This window comes from Ambystoma mexicanum, chromosome 6q (assembly GCF_040938575.1).
Source record: "Ambystoma mexicanum isolate Mex_15411 chromosome 6q, UKY_AmexF1_1, whole genome shotgun sequence".
Taxonomy (NCBI): Eukaryota; Metazoa; Chordata; class Amphibia; order Caudata; family Ambystomatidae; genus Ambystoma; species Ambystoma mexicanum.
Genome location: NC_090937.1, coordinates 1,654,678,083 through 1,654,697,235, shown reverse-complemented (window position 1 = coordinate 1,654,697,235; position 19,153 = coordinate 1,654,678,083). Strand labels below are relative to the sequence as shown.

General features: G+C 45.2%; 1 protein-coding gene across 3 annotated transcripts in view; it reads right to left on the bottom strand.

Annotated features, from left to right (window-relative positions):
- Positions 1 to 19,153, bottom strand: part of CCDC142 (coiled-coil domain containing 142) — a 314,222-nt gene that overhangs the window by 70,116 nt on the left and 224,953 nt on the right. For all 3 annotated transcript variants that reach the window (XM_069632485.1, XM_069632484.1, XM_069632486.1), the window contains exon 6: positions 3,484 to 3,641. In XM_069632485.1, the coding sequence (XP_069488586.1) occupies positions 3,484 to 3,641 (158 nt within the window). The remainder of the gene's footprint in view (positions 1 to 3,483; positions 3,642 to 19,153) is intronic.

Here is a 19,153-nt window from a genome sequence, read left to right as displayed (position 1 = left end):
CTCCTTCCCTTTGACTGGTGGAAACAACCAGCCCCAAGATTAACTTTAATCAGAGCCATCTACCGAGATGCTGTACCTCTCCAGAGCAGCAGAACCCCAATACCAGGAGACCTCCGACCAATTGAAGTGCATCATCGCGGAAAGGCAGATTCCGTAGTCTTTGCTGAGCTCCAGGTGAATCTCCAGAGACACAATCCGACCAGTCCAAGTCTTCCTCAAAGGGGTGCAGGACTTCAGGAACCGAAGAAGATTGACCGGGTGAATTGCGTCTTGTTGGTGCTGCTGAAAAGGTGCCAAAACCGCAGAGTGAATCAAGAAGTTGCTGAAAGTCGTGCTGCAGGTCCACCCTTGAGACTGCTGCTGAGAAACACTGTCCATTATCCTGCCTTTCATCATCAGACCAAGGAATCTGGAGGTCGGGCCCAGCGCTGCCACATCGCCCCATTGAGGATAATGCAGCCGCAATCTTTTCTTCTAACCTACGGTACTGTGGGGAGAAAGGTACTGCTTACCTTGAACTGTGAAGTCGCTCCAGAGCATTGGAGTGTCCATAGAGGTGTCCAGGGTACCCCCCTCTTATATCCGACTCAAGCTGCTGCTTGTGTCCCTTTAGCAAGTCCTTAACAAGGTCTCCGACATTGGTTTAATCTTATTACATCTTAAAGACTAGAGACTCTAAAGAATCCGCAGGAACTTTTCGTATTCTGATGCTTGTTAAGACTAAGTCCTCTCTGTACTGCCTTAAGCTAGGGTTGAGTTTTGTATCTTAAAAGACTTGCTGTGCGAAGAAACTGCCTCTAAAATCTTAAGCCTTGCTAGTATAACACTAACCAACTATTTTCCTTTGCAAAGTCACTATATTATATGTGCATGCAGGTACATTTCTTTACTGTATTCCTGCTAAGATTCGTGAGTGCACGTTATTACTGATAGAACTGTTATTACTGTCAAAATCTGTACCAAATGTAACGGCGAGCAACTACACACTAAGCAGTGGCTTTTGGAAAGTATCCTAAAGTATTCCTAAGTGTTTTGGTTTATTGTACCAAGTATTTTAAAGTGAACCGTGTGTAAATCTAATACATCTATATTTTATATAAATGTATGTGTAAGTGTTTCTTTGATGTGCATATCTAACTAGGGTCAGTGTACTTGCCTACAGCTCACATCTTCCTCTTATGATAAGCCTGACTGCTCTGCCACTCCACCAAGGTTCCAGCAGTAGTACAGACTGATAGTAAAAGCTTGGGATCTACAAACCACTGGGATAGTTTTTTGAAGTCCTACCTTCCAGAGGACTTTGGGAAAACCCCCCTAACAAGGTGTTATCTTTTTCAGATTCCTAATATTCAATGTACATTTGGCAGGAGTGTGTGTGCATACAGGAGTGAGTTTATGGCACTTGTATGTGCCGCAATGCATGTGTGCACTGCGGGCTACAGAAATCCCAGGATTTGTCATTTTCAAATGTAGGCAGGTCTGGTTTTGAATACGTCAGGAGATCTGTGACCTACAGAGGTGAGGGGGTCTGGAGGGTAGGTTACATAAAGGCAGTCCGTTCTGCTAGGTGTAGGAAGCAGACTCTCTCATCACCCGAAATGGATGCACGACACTGGTTTGTAGGTTTTTTGGGAACACAAGAAACTGCATCTGCTCTTTAGATATGTTGTTCCTTTTGTGTAGGCTCTTTTCCAGCGTGATAATAGGAATAGGAATAGGATATTGGTGTTGGCGGAGGGCTGTCCCATCTGGTATAGCACTCCGGACCCGGCATTATTGCCTCAGTAATGAACATTCATGTCCATATCAACCGAGATTGAATGGCCACTTGGCTCACTCATGGCCACGTCACTTGTGAGCAACAGGCACGTCACAGAAAGGTAAAACAAAGTATGGGCTACAATACTTGGTGGATGGCATTGCTTCGCCTGGGACTGCGACTGCCGAGTAAAGCTATGCTTTGGGATGAGAAATTGCATTCTGCAGGCAATAGTGGGGCTGGGGAGGGTTTATACTGAACAGGTGCTCTACTAATCGCTCTCCCTATCCCTCTAATCCATTCTTCTCGACCTCTCACTAAACCTCTTAGATTTATAGCCTGGGGACAGTGTTGGGAGGCTTTGCAGGGGTTGGTTGCTCACAAAGTTCTGCGCAGCTCCTGTGGTGAAGACCCAGCTCACGTCACCATATCTCTCTGTGACTCAGTCCACGCATATGGAAAAACTGATCCCAGTATTAACCTGATGAACAGTTTTGGCTTGTGGGTAGGCATGCGATAACTATTTGCCAGGCACTGCTGCAATAGTACTACATGTTGTATAAAATGGCAAAATGGCAAAAGCTAAACAAGGATATAATTCCCTAGGCATATATGATCGCAGTGCTGGACAAAGACCCATCTAATACCTATGCACAAGCCACAACTGTTGGCTTTGCCAATCCCCGTTTTAGGAACAGACGTGAGGAGATACACTGCTTCTAAATCAAATGGTTGAAGGCACACTTGGCTAAGACATGTCTAGTTAATCACTACCATATAAACGACTGCAATTGAACAATTAGCCCTCAGAAGTGTGCTTAGAAGGAACACAAACAGGCTTAATGCAGCCACAAGGTTTAGTATCACTACTTGACGAAGCTAGTTCAAGGAGATAGCAGGAGAATGTATTCTGGGCAGGTAGTGGATGGAAATGGCCACAGGGATGAGCTGGCCCTGGGCTGTTCCGGGGTCAGTAAATAACAGGACACCAGACAAGATGTGTCTCCTTCTGCCCATCCAATCTTTCTCCCATCTGTAATCCCAGGCTATAGTTTCGGGGTATAGTTTGGCTTAAGCGCCACCAAATAGCTAAAACTAGGCTAAGCTTTTCTGGCTCAAACTTCTCCACTCACTTGCAGGATCCCTTATTTAGAGTATGCTGCATGCACATGGACAAGGGATCCATGCTAACAACAGTTTGCACGCATGGGGCTGCTGCTGATACATGGATGAACTCATTAAGCATTCAGAATAAGTCCCTCTCCCATTTAGTGGCGACTTATAGACCCCCCCCCCCTCTTTCATCATAAAGCGATGAGCGTTGAACATGATCATTCCTGGCGCTCCTAGCATGCTAAGTAACGCAAGAATTCCTATGCACAGCTGGCTGGTGGACACAATGAACCATGGAGTCCATTTAGAATCTAGAGTTGGCCATTTCTTGGACTGCTGGACAGCTCACACTGGCATTCTGTGCCCCCCTTTCCCCCTGGTGATTTCTACGGAAGGGGGAGAGGAATCCTTTAGGAATGACCCCCCCGACCCCCATTATGGTGACACAGTGAAGTATCCAGAAGCTCAATGCAAACAGAAGTAGCAAAGCACTCCAGCCAGAGCTGGAAAAAGATGCCTTAGAGACCTGAAGGGTCAGGCTGTCAATCTTACCAGCAGAGGAAACATCACAAGCACCAAAAGGAGCAGAGCAAGAGTTGCTGAAGTCTTACCACGAGATCAGCTTGAGTTACCAACAGCAGCTGGTGGAGAGACCAGGAGGCGAGGAACTGATAGGCTTTGGTCATCACCCAGGAGCAGACAGACTGCAAGGTGGAAAGACAGCGGCTTAGTACCCCCAGCCGGAGTGGCATGAGCAGGACAGCAGTTCCTGGATGAAGGAGAGAAGAGGGAAGAGAAGGGAGAATTAAGAGGGGCACACAGCATTACCAGACCAAGACTCATGAGAACATGACATTCTTTAAGAAAGCACTGGTCCAAGTGAGGCGGTCTTTTGCCTATACACAACTGCTTCTTGCTGAGGCCCCATGTGAGAGTAGGAAGGATTCGCTCTTTTTGATGCCTTTGCATCAGGCTGAGAGTCCTCCAGATATCGGCTGGCTTCTTAGGGTCCGACTTGTATTTAGTGTTAACGGAGGTTCTTTTTAAACCTCACTTACCACTTCCACCCATTCTTAGTTTTGTCTATTAGGTGGCGCTTGCCGAAACTATTGCATTCGAGTACAGCTAAGGAGAAATGGCATACGAGGAGGGACACAAAGCTTGGAGGTGTTTGGCTATTTGCCCACCCATTCACTGCTCATGGCCATGCTCATCCCTTTGGCAGGGATCCCCAACCTTTTGTGTGCACAGAGCAAAATGTCCATATCAAATGAAATGGTGAGCAACATCCATTTTTCGAAAGAACATATCAACACTCAGCTGGCAGAAAATTATTGCAACACAAATTAGAAATAGAATAAGGCCTCTAACTTCATTTTACATTAAGTGGTTGTTTATAGGAAATGGAGTGGTCAGTAGGAAATGTTTATACACACAAGACCAGTTAAGTTGTTCAAAAATATATAGGACAAAATAAACATTAGCAGGGGTATCAGGTTCTAGAGAAGGTTAGTGCAAATGTTTTGATAGTAAAATTAGTCACAAATGGAGCACTGATTTTCAGGTGTACTCTGGGATTTGGGCACTGGAAAGAATGACTAATTCACAAGAAATTAGATTTTCTCTGACAACTGTTAAACAGTCCAGAGGCCACAAAGGAAAGTGTCCGTTTGTTTGAGTCTTTGGTTCTCCTGGACAGAGCTGTTGACAAACAGTGTTCCCAAGTTCAGAAGGTGCAGGTTATAGAAATGCATGCCCAATGGTTTGATGCAGAATGTAGAATCTCGAAAAGTAAATTGAGCCATGATTTAATGAGGTGTGTACACAGCTGGTTAGATTTATAGTTTCAAAACAGCATGTATAAAATTGCCAAAAGACAAAGAAAAAACGAATGTATTGAGAAACAATGGGCGCTTTTTTGAGGGACAATAGTTTTATATTTAATGACTGTTATGTTTAAAGGTACTTATATAGCGCACCGTCACCAACAGAATTGGTCCCCAGGCGCTCTGGCGGATCTGTAAACAGGAAGGACAGGTAGGGTTAGTCGGGAGGAGGTTAGCAGGAGAGTGGGAGAAGTGATGTGCTGTTGACAGCTCCAGCTCGGTATACACAGAGTGCTGGGCTTTGGTGCTAGTATCGGATGTGGCGAGACCTCGAGTGCTGTAGGTGACATTATATGTTGTTGATGCGGTGTGGTAAAGTGCGTGCGGATTGCTGGGAGAGAGATGGTTGTGTGGCTTTGTGTGGTTTAAGTATGCAGAGGATTGAGGGTTGCGTTAGTGGGGTCTGTATCCTGATTCAGGTACTTCTGATTCCGTTAGAGTTATGTACATGTGGGTTGGGTTGATGCTGGTTCCTCATGGGCCGACTCGCTTTGTTGGTGCTGCACTGACCCCGCTGTATCATAGTGACTAATGTTTGGATTGAGAGGTGCGTCTGAACCTTTCTTCGGGTGTGGGACTGGTCAGTTGAGGTTTTGAATGGTTCAGGCTCGGAGTGGTGTTGATATGGAGTTCTAGTGCTTCCGTCTTGGTGAGCCTGGGTATTCAGTCGTTAGTTTCCACTGCGGGTGACCACCCGAGACTGTTGCTGGTTCTGCCAGCTTTGCTGCCACTGCCCTCCTCCACGCTGGCCTAAAAAAGGAACAGCGGAAGGGTTGTTGGAGACAGGTCCTGTAAATTGGACCCGTCGGTTGGGTCGTGTGTAACTGCCCAAACTGTTGCTCGAATTGGTACTAGAGCCTGACCAGGATCTATTTTGACCTCTTTGGGAGTTCTGAAAGCAGAGTTGGGCAGCGTCACGTCTTGCTTGTTTCGATTTCTCTGTGAAGTACTCCTCCGTCACATACGGGTAGATTTTAACATGTGTTAATGCCTGTAAATCCTCTCACTCACTTACCTTTTTCTCCCACCCCCCCTTTCTTCTTGGAGTGTTAGACGCTGCTGGTTTGCTACACAGCTAGTAGCCATGAATATTGCTATGCCTCTCCCATTTGACTTTTTTGCACCTATAATTGTTTCCCCCTGATCTCTGATGATTAACATAATTGCATGTTACATCCTGAGATGGCTACTGGGTTTACTTGTACCTTGCTATGGTCTATTTATTTTTTGTCTCCTTTACAGGAGACGGAGCAGCCCATCCACACCGTGCCCCTACCCTTGGGCATGTTTGGAAGACAGAATTACCGCATGATTGATTAGATGGTCCTGAAGAAGATGGTTTGAATTTCCCTACTCCATCGAAACCAGTCGACCCTATTAGTCATGGTTGGTACCATGGCCATTTTTAGATATCCCCAACAATAAGGGGTGATACCCCATAAGTAACTTAACACCAGTCCATTACTCACAAGTCGTGAGCTTTTTATACTATTTCACACTTACGGGCATTGATGTACCAATACCAATTGCCTTTTTAGATTTTAACAACATCTACCACTCCATCATGATGCCAAACTAAATTTCCTTAGGGTGAATAAAACATGGACAGAAAACCCCATGGTTATTTAAATACTCATATAAGCAATTTTTAGCTGTGTTGGGCAGTGATCTTATAATCAGTCCTGCCGCACCAGGAAACATTGGAGTGGTATGTTGTTCCTTTGGTTGCTCTCTTTTATAGCATTTTTTGTTCAGAATCTTTAATGCAGGTCGGGGCATCCGTACATTTGGTAGATTGAGGGACTGTTTTCTCTTTACACTATCCCTATTAGATAGGCGTTGCACCATATGCTGCCTAGGGACAGGCACCCCGTGTAGGGACAGGGTGTTCTTCCAACAAGGGTTAGACAGTAACAGAACATTGGTTCCCACTCCTGCATTTATTTCCAACTAGTATCTCTAGACAGGAGTTTGCAGTATTATTTTTCCTAAGAATCGTTTTTATTGTGATACAACTCTGCTGACATAACGGTTTTGGAATGAAAGATTTCCAAGTTTTACTTGTGAATTACCCTGATGTTTCATATTACTCCCTGGAGATACGCCAGTTAGCGCCTTATGAGCTGAATTGGGGGTGTTCAGTTTGAATGTGTGGGGCCACTTAAGATTTTTAAATAATTTTTTAAAACACACACCTGGGATTTCATTCTATTCATAAAGTGAATTTTAGTGTAAGAGCGACTGCAGCCTCCCCTGGTAAAGAAAGATGTGTGTTGCGGGGAGGGATGGGATTTGTAAGGCACTGTCCATTTGGATAGGGCAGTGGGATATAACAAAATTTGGCACATTAAGTCAACTCAAAATAGCCCTTAAAGCAAGAGCTTGTCCGATGGTGAGCGAGGCAGATGTCCAAAATATACATAGGCTGCCCTCTTTAGCTGTATATGCAGACGTTGTACGCATATACAATGGCAGGAAGAAATCTGTGAGATAAGATCCCCAGAATGCTGGAGGCCGATGCTAATGGTATGTTTGAATTTACCTACCCCTCAATAAATTGAGGTGCGCATCAGGAAGTACAAAGTGTGCCTGCAAAATAGAAGTCGAAGATTTCTTTCATTTTTTGTTAATTTGTCGTTGTTTCTCTGTTTTTCGTAATGCATGGGAGCAGGGTTTTATATATACAGCTTGTTTGAATATTTTAAAGCTGCTTTTTCATTTTGGTGAATTTTATGAATTCTTTTTTAAATGTTGCTAACTTCATGGAGAAATAAGATTAAATAAATATTGATTGAGTAATACTGGTAATTGCATGGTAGGCTTAAAGGTCAGTTCACTGGGACTTTGGAGGTTAACTCCTAAAAATTATTTTGGCATGTAATGGCAAATGGTGCATTTTAAAGCTCCCGAGGCCGGATACATTGGTGAAAAACTGGTTAGGAATACAAATAATATGTTTCTGAAGGATTTGGAGCTTCTTTTCTCTGCCCAAAAAGGGATTTCACACAAAACCTAGTGGCAATCATTGTTCAAAACAAACTTTGAACATTTGAAGACCACTTCATAGAGGAGGGGGCAGTGTTAAGTATTTGGATGAATTGGTTTGTTAATTTAAATCTATTAACAGTAACTTAATTGGATTTGAATATAGGGCAAATTAATTATGAAATAAGTGGCATGTCGTTTACCTTATCTGCCCATTATCCACATGCCAGATGGGCAGAGTATCAAACGATTACCATTTTCCCACCAGGACACTATGTAAAAATAAATATTGTTGACATTCAAATTAATATTTCCGATAAATATAATGCATGGTGCATCAAGCACAAACCTCACTTGTACAAAAAGCAGTGCATGCAAAATATTTATTAAAGGTAGGTTTGGTATGCATTCCACTTATTTGTCCATCATGAACCTACTAGCTGTACAAAGGAACAAACTATGACAATTTTCTCCAGGACACAAACATGGTTCAATTATTTTGCTCAATGATACATTTGTCAGCTGGGCAAAGTATCTGAAGATGACAGGGTTTTAACAATGACACTGCTATAAGGACATTTACTGAAAACTAATTTCCACACTCAAATGTTGCATATATAAAAATATGTCTGCTGGAACCCACTGCAGGCTCATAGGCCAACATCATCCCACAGTCTGGTAACACTGCGATTGAGGTCTCATCCCTTCAGCATCTCCTAGTTCTCCACACCATGACCCAGAGCAACTGGCGAGCAATAATATAGAGTGCTGCAAGCAACATGTTGCTCCCTAGCTACACGTTGGGGATCACTGCCCAATGGCCATTGCTACCAACCTCCGGCCCTTCCCGCCGCCCAAAACACATCCTCCTGGGATCTCTGTGCTACCTGTATCAATCCTTCCCACTAAACTGTGTGCTCAAAGTGCATGCCAGTGTCAATACAAAGCAGTCTTCTGAGAGATAATCGCTTTATTGGAGGTGCAAACATGGTACTGGTGTAATAAATTGTCATAACCAGTTCTGCCTTATGTCTATAAGCACTAAGCATGTCCTTCACTGATGACCTGTTATAAACAAGCACTGGCAAAGTCAGCAGTGTTGGCTTGTGTTCAAGTATTAGGTATTTGCCAGGCACTGCAGTTACATGTCCAGGCACTCACACCATTTTGCAGCGGATACCATTGATGGCCAGTTAATACCACTATGGCAGTGCCAGGAAAATGTATTTCCCATGCCCACTGTAAGGGTGCAGAAGGAAGAGACTGACTCACAGAGGAAATCGCTATCCTTTACTTGAAGAGGGGCTTCCCTGCCTCAACTAAGGAACTAAGGATTCACTCAGAATGTCCAAGTAAATGAAGAGTCCACTGTCGTGTGTCTAAATGCCCACTTCTGTCCCTCACACTTGTAACTAAACTAAAGAGGCAGTGGATTATTTTGCTCCAGATGAATGGCTCCCTTCTTCTGGACAATGGAGCAATGGCAGGCGGGAACTTTGCCTGAAAGAAGGACTCTCTTCCACAAGTCTCAGTTCCTTTAAAATAAACCAAACAAAGTTCCAACTTGTGATAATGAAAAGTTCCAGTTTAAACATCAACATTCCTTATTGCACATAGTTTACGTCACTATTGAATTCCTGCAGAATATCTCCCTTCTCCAGGTATCTTGTTCTCAGTATTTCCACAGTGCCAGACGAATGTCTCCCTTCCCCGGGCCTTCCTCAGCTTTTCTTCACGGTACATGACACCAGGGGGTATGGTTTCCTTCCCCTGGTCTCTCTTGGCTTGCAGTTTCACCATAGTAGGGGGAATGTCTCTTCACCTGGCCCTTCTCAGGCGCTTTCCCACAGTTCACAAAGGCTGGTGGAATGTCTCCCTTCCCCAGACCCTTCTCAGGGTCTTTATCACAGTTCACTAAGGCTGAGGGCTTGACTCCCTTCCCCAGACCCTTCTCAGGGTCTTTATCACAGTTCACTAAGGCTGGGGGATTGACTCCCTTCCCCAGACCCTTTTCAGGCCCTTTATCACAGTTCACTAAGGCTGGGGGATTGACTCCCTCCCCCAGACCCTTCTCAGGGTCGTTATCACAGTTCACTAAGGCTGGGGGCTTGACTCCCTTCCCCAGGTCCTTCTCAAGTTTCTTATTTTGGGTGCAGGTTCCAGACCTGTGTTGACAGACCTAATTTACTTCCTTGCCAGGTACTGGGATGAGGAAGAGCGATTACGATGCTCTTCCTATGCGCGTGCAGATCCCAGATCTGTGCTTCTCTCGAATATCTCTGGCAGTCCTGGCTCACGCCCTAGCCAGGTACTGGGCAGAAGAGGACTTGTGATGCTCTTCTAAACTGGGAGCAAGCCCCGGACCCAGATCTCTACCTGTGAACCTTGGAGTGGAGTCTGCAGTGACTATGCATCGTTTCTGCTCCTCTGGGGCTGTGTTGCTTCCCTTGGCAGCATGTTTCCACTGCTGCTTTCACCTGGATGCAGGGCTTGGAGGTTAATATACTGCATTCTCCCAGGATAGTCGTCCCGAGTCCCACAGGGGAGAGGGCCCCTCCCGATGAAGCCTACCTGCTGAGTAACTCCCCGAGGAGGACAATTGGGTAGTGGCCTCATCTGTTTCGCCTCATGTGGAGGGGCTCCCCCACTGGGAGAAGCAACCACATCCAAGGTTTGTCACACCACACAAAAGCCAAAACGGTTAGGCATTGCCAATGCTCATTAATATATGCTGCAACTTGTAGTTTAGAAGAATACCGGGGCAGGGTTACTATTTTACGACAACTCTCCTCTCTTGGTGAGCACCCTCAGCCAGGCAGTGTTTGGTGCACTACACAGCAGGTATCAGGTGCACTCAAATTACACAAAAACTAATTAGGCAATAAGCCCCAAAACTGCGGGCCATTACCACATAAGGTAATGCCCCCGGGGCACATAGTTAAAGAAAGCCCCCGGGGCATTACCATAAACAATAATGGCCTGCAGTCGAGGGGCTTTTTTGCCATTAGTACCCCGACCCAGTTAGACCAGGGTACTAAAAGGCATTGTTTTTTTCTGTTCCGAAACGCTCCGGCCTTTCAGAACAGAAATAAAAATGGCAAAATAAATGGCCGTCGGAGAAGGGAAAACAAAGTACGTATTCATTTTCCAGGGCGGCCATTGAAAAAAAATGGGAAAAGAGTAAACAAAATGGCTGCCATGCGAAGGGAGAAAAAAACTACACATTGTCCCTCCTCACTTTCTATGTCAGCAATTAAAAAGATAGGAAAAAAAGTAAAACAAAATGGCCACCAAGGGAAGGCAGACTACACATAGTCCCTTCTTCCTTTCCATGACGGCCTGTCGCAGATCAGGAGCAGAAGTGCTCGGGACTGAAGTGTTCCCAAAATGTCCGTTCTCCAATTGGACAAAAAAAGAAGGTAAGTAGGGGTGTGAGGGTGTTAAGGGAATTCTGTGGATTGGGGCTGGGGGTAGGAGAAGACTTATTTGATTCCCTGGCGAGGGGAGATGGTGACCACCGACCGTCAGGAGGCTCAGGGCAACAAGATTACCATATGGTAATGCCCGCATTCTGAGCCTCCCCATTGGCTGGGAGGCCACCCCCCACTCGCCTCCCCCCCCGCAGTTACTAATTAATATAATTCACTTTTCTTTAGGATTCTTATGGTGCAGGGAAGGAACCCAGAGTTAAGGTCAGCTCTGGACAAATAAAAACCATTAAAGAATCAACACCTAAAAGTACTTGAGGTTGAACTTCCCGCACTTTGTATCGAGCTCACCGCTCTTCAATCAATTTCACTTCATTCATTTTTCAAAAATCACAAATGTATACATAATACAATTTATTTAAATTTATGTAATGTAAATAAAACAAAATACATTCATTATGTCTCAGAATCCGCAGGTTTATCACTCACACTTTCCTTACCACTAGCCCACTCCTCACCTGATGATTCTGTGTGTGTCTTTACTGATTCGTCAGACGAGCTTTCCAGCTTTTCCCTCCAGGCAGTCATCTTGGTCTTGATGGCGTTGTTCTTTCGTTTGACGGGACAGGGGCAAGCTCCCCCGGAGGCCACCTTGCCTATAAAGCTATTAGCCCGGCAGCGGGGGACTTCGGGGAGCCCACCCCAAACCAGGGAAAAGCTTTGCCGAAAAACCCTGGAAGATCTTGTAGCTGAAGTAAGCAGTGGTGGTTGTAGTTATCCAGATAGACAGTTGTAGGTGTGCGCTGGTATCCGGACTCCAATACCCAGCATACACAAGTAGAATTGTATAGTTCCAACGTACTCAGTTTCAGAATGTAAGCCACTGGGAAGCAGAGCTGCAATGTCCAGCTCCGACGTGCTCGAGTTCAGAGAGTACGGGACCACAATAACCAGCATGCACTGTTAAGTCTTCGTAATGGATTAATGATTAGAGATCCAGTGCGGAACAGCACAGGCATTACAGAACTCCGGTGTACTGAAACAAAGTAGCGCTTCCAGCCTAGAGCGTCGGATGGCAGGTGAGACACCGAGGGAGGAACGCGTGCAGGAAGGCAGTGCCGAGAGCGGCACAATAGCAGAAGCAGAACACACAGGTAAACAATTAGAATGGGAGGAACACCACGGGAAACGGTAAAAGAAAAAGACGGGCTGACAAACAAGGAAGGAAGGCAAGGGATCACAGAGGAACAACGGGAGGTAGAGAACGAGCTTTGTGAAACTCACGTAGGTAGCAAGAAAGTTGCAACGCACAGGTGTTCTCATTTCCCAGGTTGTGTAGGTGTAACAACAGAAAGACTAGGCCGCACCTTGCAGTGACTGAGTTTTAGTCCTTCTTCCACTTCGCCCATCTGCTCCATACTTTCCATGGGCGATATATGACATTATGTTGATGAAAAACAATCAGATTCATTTTCTGTAAACCAAAGTATGTAGAATACATTATATGTCCCCCTTAGGGTCAACTCTACTTTGCTGAATTTCACCATTCTCAAGCAGTTAAACATTTCAAATCCAACATGTTTCAAATTTATAATTCTTCTTCAGGGATGTTAACCACTTGATATATCTGTTGATTTTAAACAACACAGTTAGATATTTATCCCACATTTACCTATTCAACTACACTACAACATCTACTGGTCTCAATGACCTGATGTTGCTTCCGGAAAGTCCTTAGTTAATGGATCTCACCGTCATTGGAAAATGGTTCTACAAACTAAAATGAACAAGTATCCTAAATAAACCAACCATGCAAAGACTGAATCATAGTTTGTGGATTCTTTCAGTTGGACACAACTGCAAGTTGCAACGCTTGTCGGTGAAGAAATGAAGAAGCCAAAGATGCAGGCTTCCGTAGGACCACTTCACAGAATGGAGGAAGGTGATTCCAGCAACAATCACCATTTATAGGCAACGACAGGCATCTTTTCAGTCTCCGGTCATTGCAGCTGCTTCAAGATGGGTTCCATTGAAAATAGAAAGCTGGAATTCGGGGAGAATGCAACTTGTGCCACATGTTGGTGACCAAAGTTCCAGACCGAATGTGGAACGGTGACAGTCAACACATTCGACAGTCAAATTCAAATTTAGGACTTGGTATTTTAAGCAATTAATCTACCAATACAGCAAGTCCTGTACATTACCTTGAAATTGCTAACAAGCACAGGCTGCTGGAACAAAGTCAAGGATGCCTTGAATAGGACTGGCACACATGGTTAGTGCTTTAAACCAATGGTCACACCAGATTCATTGATGTTGGTTTTATATTGGCTTTTGGATATATGGGTATGAAAGGAGTGTATGAAATGTGATGGTTGCAGATGAGTGTCAGGGCTGTGGTCAGCGTTTTTGGGATTTTGTTTGTGTAAGGGATATTCGCCTTTGCGCTAAAAAAAAAAAGCTTGTTAGATTATGCTTTGTAGGTTGAAACAGTTACGTCACTATGTTTGTGTAATTTTGATAGTGGTCTTTTCATTCAAATATGAATAAATGAATACATTAACTACAATGAGACGCTTTCAAATTTCCCTTGTGTAGTTGGGGCTGTGTTGAAGTGATGCAAATTCTAGATTGCAGCAATTTCTATTTGTGTGGTCACTATCCTGCAAAACAGCCGCTTTCCTGGCCGAGTGCATTAGGACAGTTTCTCTAAATTCCACCCAAAGGACTTTTGCAAACTACCTCCGGGGCAATACAGAGCTCCAACTCTTAGTGTAATTCTATACCACTCAAGGTATTGGTACTGTAGCAGAGCACCCAGGCTTATCTCTGGAGGTAGAGAGGGCTACAGGAAGGTACAAAGAACTTGTAGCATACATATGGTCGAAAGAAATACTTACACACGTAGTAATGTAAAACTAATGGTTTATATTTATGTCCAAACTAAAGGTGAGGGTGGCAGGGGCACAACTCTGGGATCCAGCTGCAATCTGCTCAACAGTCCAAAGATATTCTCCTCCTAGCGCGCTTTCATGTCTCAGCAATCATCAGGGATTCAGGTGTATAGAATTGAATCCCTCTGGTAAATACCAGTGTTGTAGCAGCAAGGAATTCTGGTATCTGTAGTGTAGAGCCAGCCAGGATCCAACTGTCCCCCAGTTTTTAGTGTCAGCCCTCAGTGGGGAGGGAGGGAAGTTACCATCAGTGTGGCACTGCAGAGTCAGGCATGTGCAGCCCGGGTGCAGCCACTCTGGGGCCCCAGTCTCCAGTTACATGTTAAAACTAAAAGGTGATTGGTGGCAGGGGCTCAACTCTGGGTCCCAGCTGCAATCTTGTGACTGTTGAGATTATTTATTTATTGTGCATATGTAAGGCGCTTATACAGCAAATAAATTGTGTTTCAAATTCACCACACAGGACAACGTGGAGGGAACATGTGATTGAAAGGCAAATATAATAGCAATGAGGGCAAGAAAAGAAGCGGCCCTACTAGGCCCTATGAGCATTCAGAAAGTGCAAGGCAGCGGCTACCACTGATCTTGAACAGGGACTGGCCTGACACACCGAGCTTCAACTGGACTGCACATACAATGACTGACACCGAACCAACCTTCTTCTGCTCCAGTGGTGGATTGGTCTTCAGCTTGCAGATCCAGGCCATTTATCCAGGAGCCCAGCCAATCAGCAGTCATGCTACATTCAAACGTTGGCGCAGTTAGGACTGATTCCAGACAGGCACGCATGAAGTCAAAGGTCTGCTGCCTTTTGGACTCCTCCCTCATTTCCCCCTGAAGACACAAGTCAGACTAGGTTCTCCCCGCACCCACAAAATCATAAAAAGGACCAAGAAAGAACAAGCACAAAAGAAATTAGAAAAAAAGAAGCCACCATTTTGGGTCAACGGTGACCCTTGTGTGCATTACCGGGGTTGGGAATATAGCCTGCGGGTAAAAATAACACAAAAGTCGGTAGAACAAGTCCACTGCCACCAGCCATTCAGGTATGCTTGTCACTGTAACAGAAAAGCTACAGGAGCAGTGAAAAAGGGGAAGGTATGTATCCCCTGAGGACTCCACACAAGGTGGGGTGTGCTGATCTCACAATAGAAAATGTAGCAAGGATCAAAAGTATCCCTCTACCCTTGGGAACATGTGTTCCCACAAGGAAAGAAAATACAAAGGGAAGCCCAAAGGGCTCCTAGAAGAACAAAAGGTGCCTTGTGCTGCAAAAGCAAATTACAGATGCCTTAGAAAACACGGAGTAATGCAAGACCCCATAAAATAAGTATAACAATAATGAACTAGGGCTCCCTAGACAGAGCAAAAGATGAGTGAGTGGGAGAAAGTTTCCCACATCATCAGGAGATCAACCCAAAAAAATCCACAAGTCCAGCGCAGGTGCAGGAGATTTGGCATAGAAATGAAAAATCAACCTACCAAAGAGCGTGACCGTATAAGGGCTTTCCTGACCTGAGAGGGAAGACAATGTGGCCAAACAAGCGAAGATCTCGCTGCACGGCTATTTTATGGCACTAGTCACGTTTAGTAGTCATAAGCGGTAAACGCCATTGTGCACACCAAAAGTAATGCAAAAATTGTAAAAATGTAACTGCTGCCACCAGCTTGTCTTTAGTCACAGATAAAAGTAACCAAAAAAACTCGTTTGTAAAAAGATAGGTGATACAAAAGTAACCTCATTGCACTGCATTATAAGATGCTGTGTGCAATATAAAAATACAAGAATACGAACGGGAAACAAAGTTTCTCAGTACTGATACTGGGATAGTCTGAAGGACTGTTCAGGTTCCCCATAACATGTGAGCAAAAGGGAAGAGAAGTGAAGAGAAGTGAAGATGAAGGACAGGATCAAAACACGGACCAGAGAGAATTTGGTTTTATTGGAAACTAAGGAAGGAATATTGCAAAAAAGAAATTCTTTCCTAACAGCCCTAATCCCAAACAGGCAAGCTCTGGCTGAATACGCAAGCACTTCACAACCACCATTAGCCCTTTGCGTGCTCACAAAGCCACTGTATACGGATGCTGGCATAACGCAAATGCAGAATCCCCAACAGCTGCTACCAGAAGTTTGGTAACACCACATTGTAATTGGTTATTTATAACACGCTTAATACCCAGAGGTTTCTAAGCGCGGACCTGTGTATTGAACCTGTATTGCTCTGTATCGACTTGCTTACAAGGAGAGCACGTCGCCCCTGAGCTATCCTGCTGAGACCCACATTCGCCAAATATTAGGGAAGAGCATAAAAAATATGTTCTGATGAATTTAAGACTGATAAAATGTTACAACCAACTTGGGCAGATACGAGCTACCTCATGAGGCTATTGCTTCCTACTGAGCTGTGTCAGTATGCTCGTCCACTGAAGACCCAGGAATAGGGGCAGAATTGGCAGAGGCAAGTGAGAACTTGTTGATTAAGATTCCCATGGCGTGTCCAAGAGAAACGAATGGGCAAAACATTGGCTAAAATACATCATGTAAGTAGAAGTACGAGTCCCCAGCAGGCTTTATTGCTCATTTTAAAGTTGTGTTTACGCTGTATTCTGGCATTACAAAGCAGCAAAAACTGTGCAAGCAACTATGGCTGTATCATTTGTTCTGGGGTTGATGTGCAAGCAACTATGGCTGTATCATTTGTTCTGGGGTTGATGTGCAAGCAACTATGGCTGTATCATTTGTTCTGGGGTTGATGTGCAAGCAACTATGGCTGTATCATTTGTTCTGGGGTTGATGTGCAAGAAACTATGGCTGTATCATTTGTTCTGGGGTTGATGTGCAAGCAACTATGGCTGTTACATTTGTTCTGGGGTTGATGTGCAAGCAACTATGGCTGTATCATTTGTTCTGGGGTTCATGCACAACATCTGCACCAGTCATTGAGACCTGGGTGCCTGGCCACTATGCTGACATTCCAACAACTGTGTCCTAGGCCTCACCCACATTGATAGAAATGACTCCACCATTGATGGAGAGCAACACTGGTCTTCTATGATATGATATGATATGATATGGTATTTGTAACGCGCCTATACACAAGTGTTTCAAGGCGCGACGAGGCAGGGAGGGAGGGAAACAAGGGGAAAACAGACAAACGATCCTACTAGGCCAGGTGTCATTCAGATCGCGCAAGTGCAGAGGTAAGGGGAAAAGGAGGAAGTGCAGGGGGGAGGAGGTGGGGGGGGGAGTGCAGTACAAGGTAAGTAGCGTAAAAAATAAATAAATAAATAAATAAAATAAAATAATAATAAATAATAAATAGAAAGGGCCAGCTGGTGGCAAGTGCGAGGTAAGTGCAGAGCAAGTGCTGGGAAAGGGGCTGTAGGGATACAGTGACAGTCCCACAGTGCAGGGGGAGCCGGGGAGGCAGTGCAGGTGGAGAGTGGCTGGGCCCTGGACCGAGGTTGCTGAGAGTGGCCCAGATGCAGGTTTGAGCTGAGTTCAGTGGGGAGTTAAGCAGGATTAGCAGGGGAGAGGGAGAGAGAAGGCAGAAGCGAAGAGGAAGGTTTTGAGGTGCTTCCGGAACCGGAGATGGTTCTCCTCAAGTTTCAGGGAGGCAGGAAGGCTGTTCCAGAGGGAGGCCCCTGCTGCGGAGAGAGATCTACCCCCAGCTCGTTGCTTCGAGAAACGGCTGACCATGAGGGAGTTGGAGACGGATGAGCGAAGGGCTCGTGAAGGAAGATATTTAGGAAGAGAGAGTTGGAGGTATTTTGGTCCCAGGCCCCAGAAGGCCTTGTGGACAATGCAGAGGGTTTTGAACTTGATCCTCGCGGCCACTGGGAGCCAGTGAAGAGATTTCAGTCCTGGAGAGATACGGTCCCTGGGCTTGAGGCCAAGGACAAGTCTCGCAGTTCTGTTCTGGATAAGTTGCAGAGGGCGGAGAGTGGAGGCAGGCAGATTAAGATAGAGGCTGTTACAGTAGTCCAGCCTAAAGAAGGTCCTCTCAACAGCAGGTGCATCTGCGCCAGCAGCTCATTGGCTCAGACCTGACTCTTCACCATTGAAGCTTCACCAAACAATGGTGGCAGGAATCCCATTCACTTCTTCCTCTTCGTCAATGGCACCCCTGATGATTGTGCAAAAGCAGCAATTACATTCGAGGCGGGCCGACAATTCTGAAGCGGGCCTGGTGTAACTGACCCCTCAGCGACCTTTCCAGTCCCAGTCCTAGCTATTCCCTTTTGTTCATGTTTTTGCCTTGCTCTCTCTCAGACTTGTATTATGTTTTAGGATCTTTGACGGCCCCTTAACCTCTGGCCTTCTGCAGCCAAGCCACTTACCTCCTCCCTCTGTCCTTTCCTGCTCTTCTGGGCAAGGCTGGGCACAGTTTCCTGATAGGGTGCAAGCCATACATGAAGGTTCTACTCCCACAGTTCTTAAGCACTCGTGCATGTCTTGAAAAGGGACAGCCTCAGCGCGGTCTTGAATGTAGGACTACAGCAGCAATCTGTGCTAAGCCATACAGCCAGCAAAATACCCCAAACAATGTCCCCCCAAAGGTAATCTCCACACACAGTCCGAGATAGTACAGCATGAGCTCAAAGTAATTGAAAGTGAAACTCAGTTTAGCTTGAAGGTAGTCAGCACCGAGTGTCCAAATGGTCTGGCTTTAGATAGGCTAATCAAGGGACAATGGCAACAGGGAAAGGTTGTTATTCTAAGCGTGAATGTGTCTGTGGTTTTAAATCTGAATGATAGGAATATACCTATAAAAGATCCAGTACTGTGGAGCAGACTTCAGCAGAGAGGGAGCAGAAGCAAGTGTGTCCTAGCAAAACCGGATTCTGTGTCCTTTGCAATTGGATGCAAAGCAGATTTTATTTAGCACTTCCATAGCGCTCATGACCCCTAAAGGGCTTCAGAAGGACGAGGTAAAAATGGAATGGTGTAAAGAGCATAACGAACATACAAACTTGAAGGCAGGTGTGGTAATGTAGGCGACAGGCAGTCATGAGTAAACAATG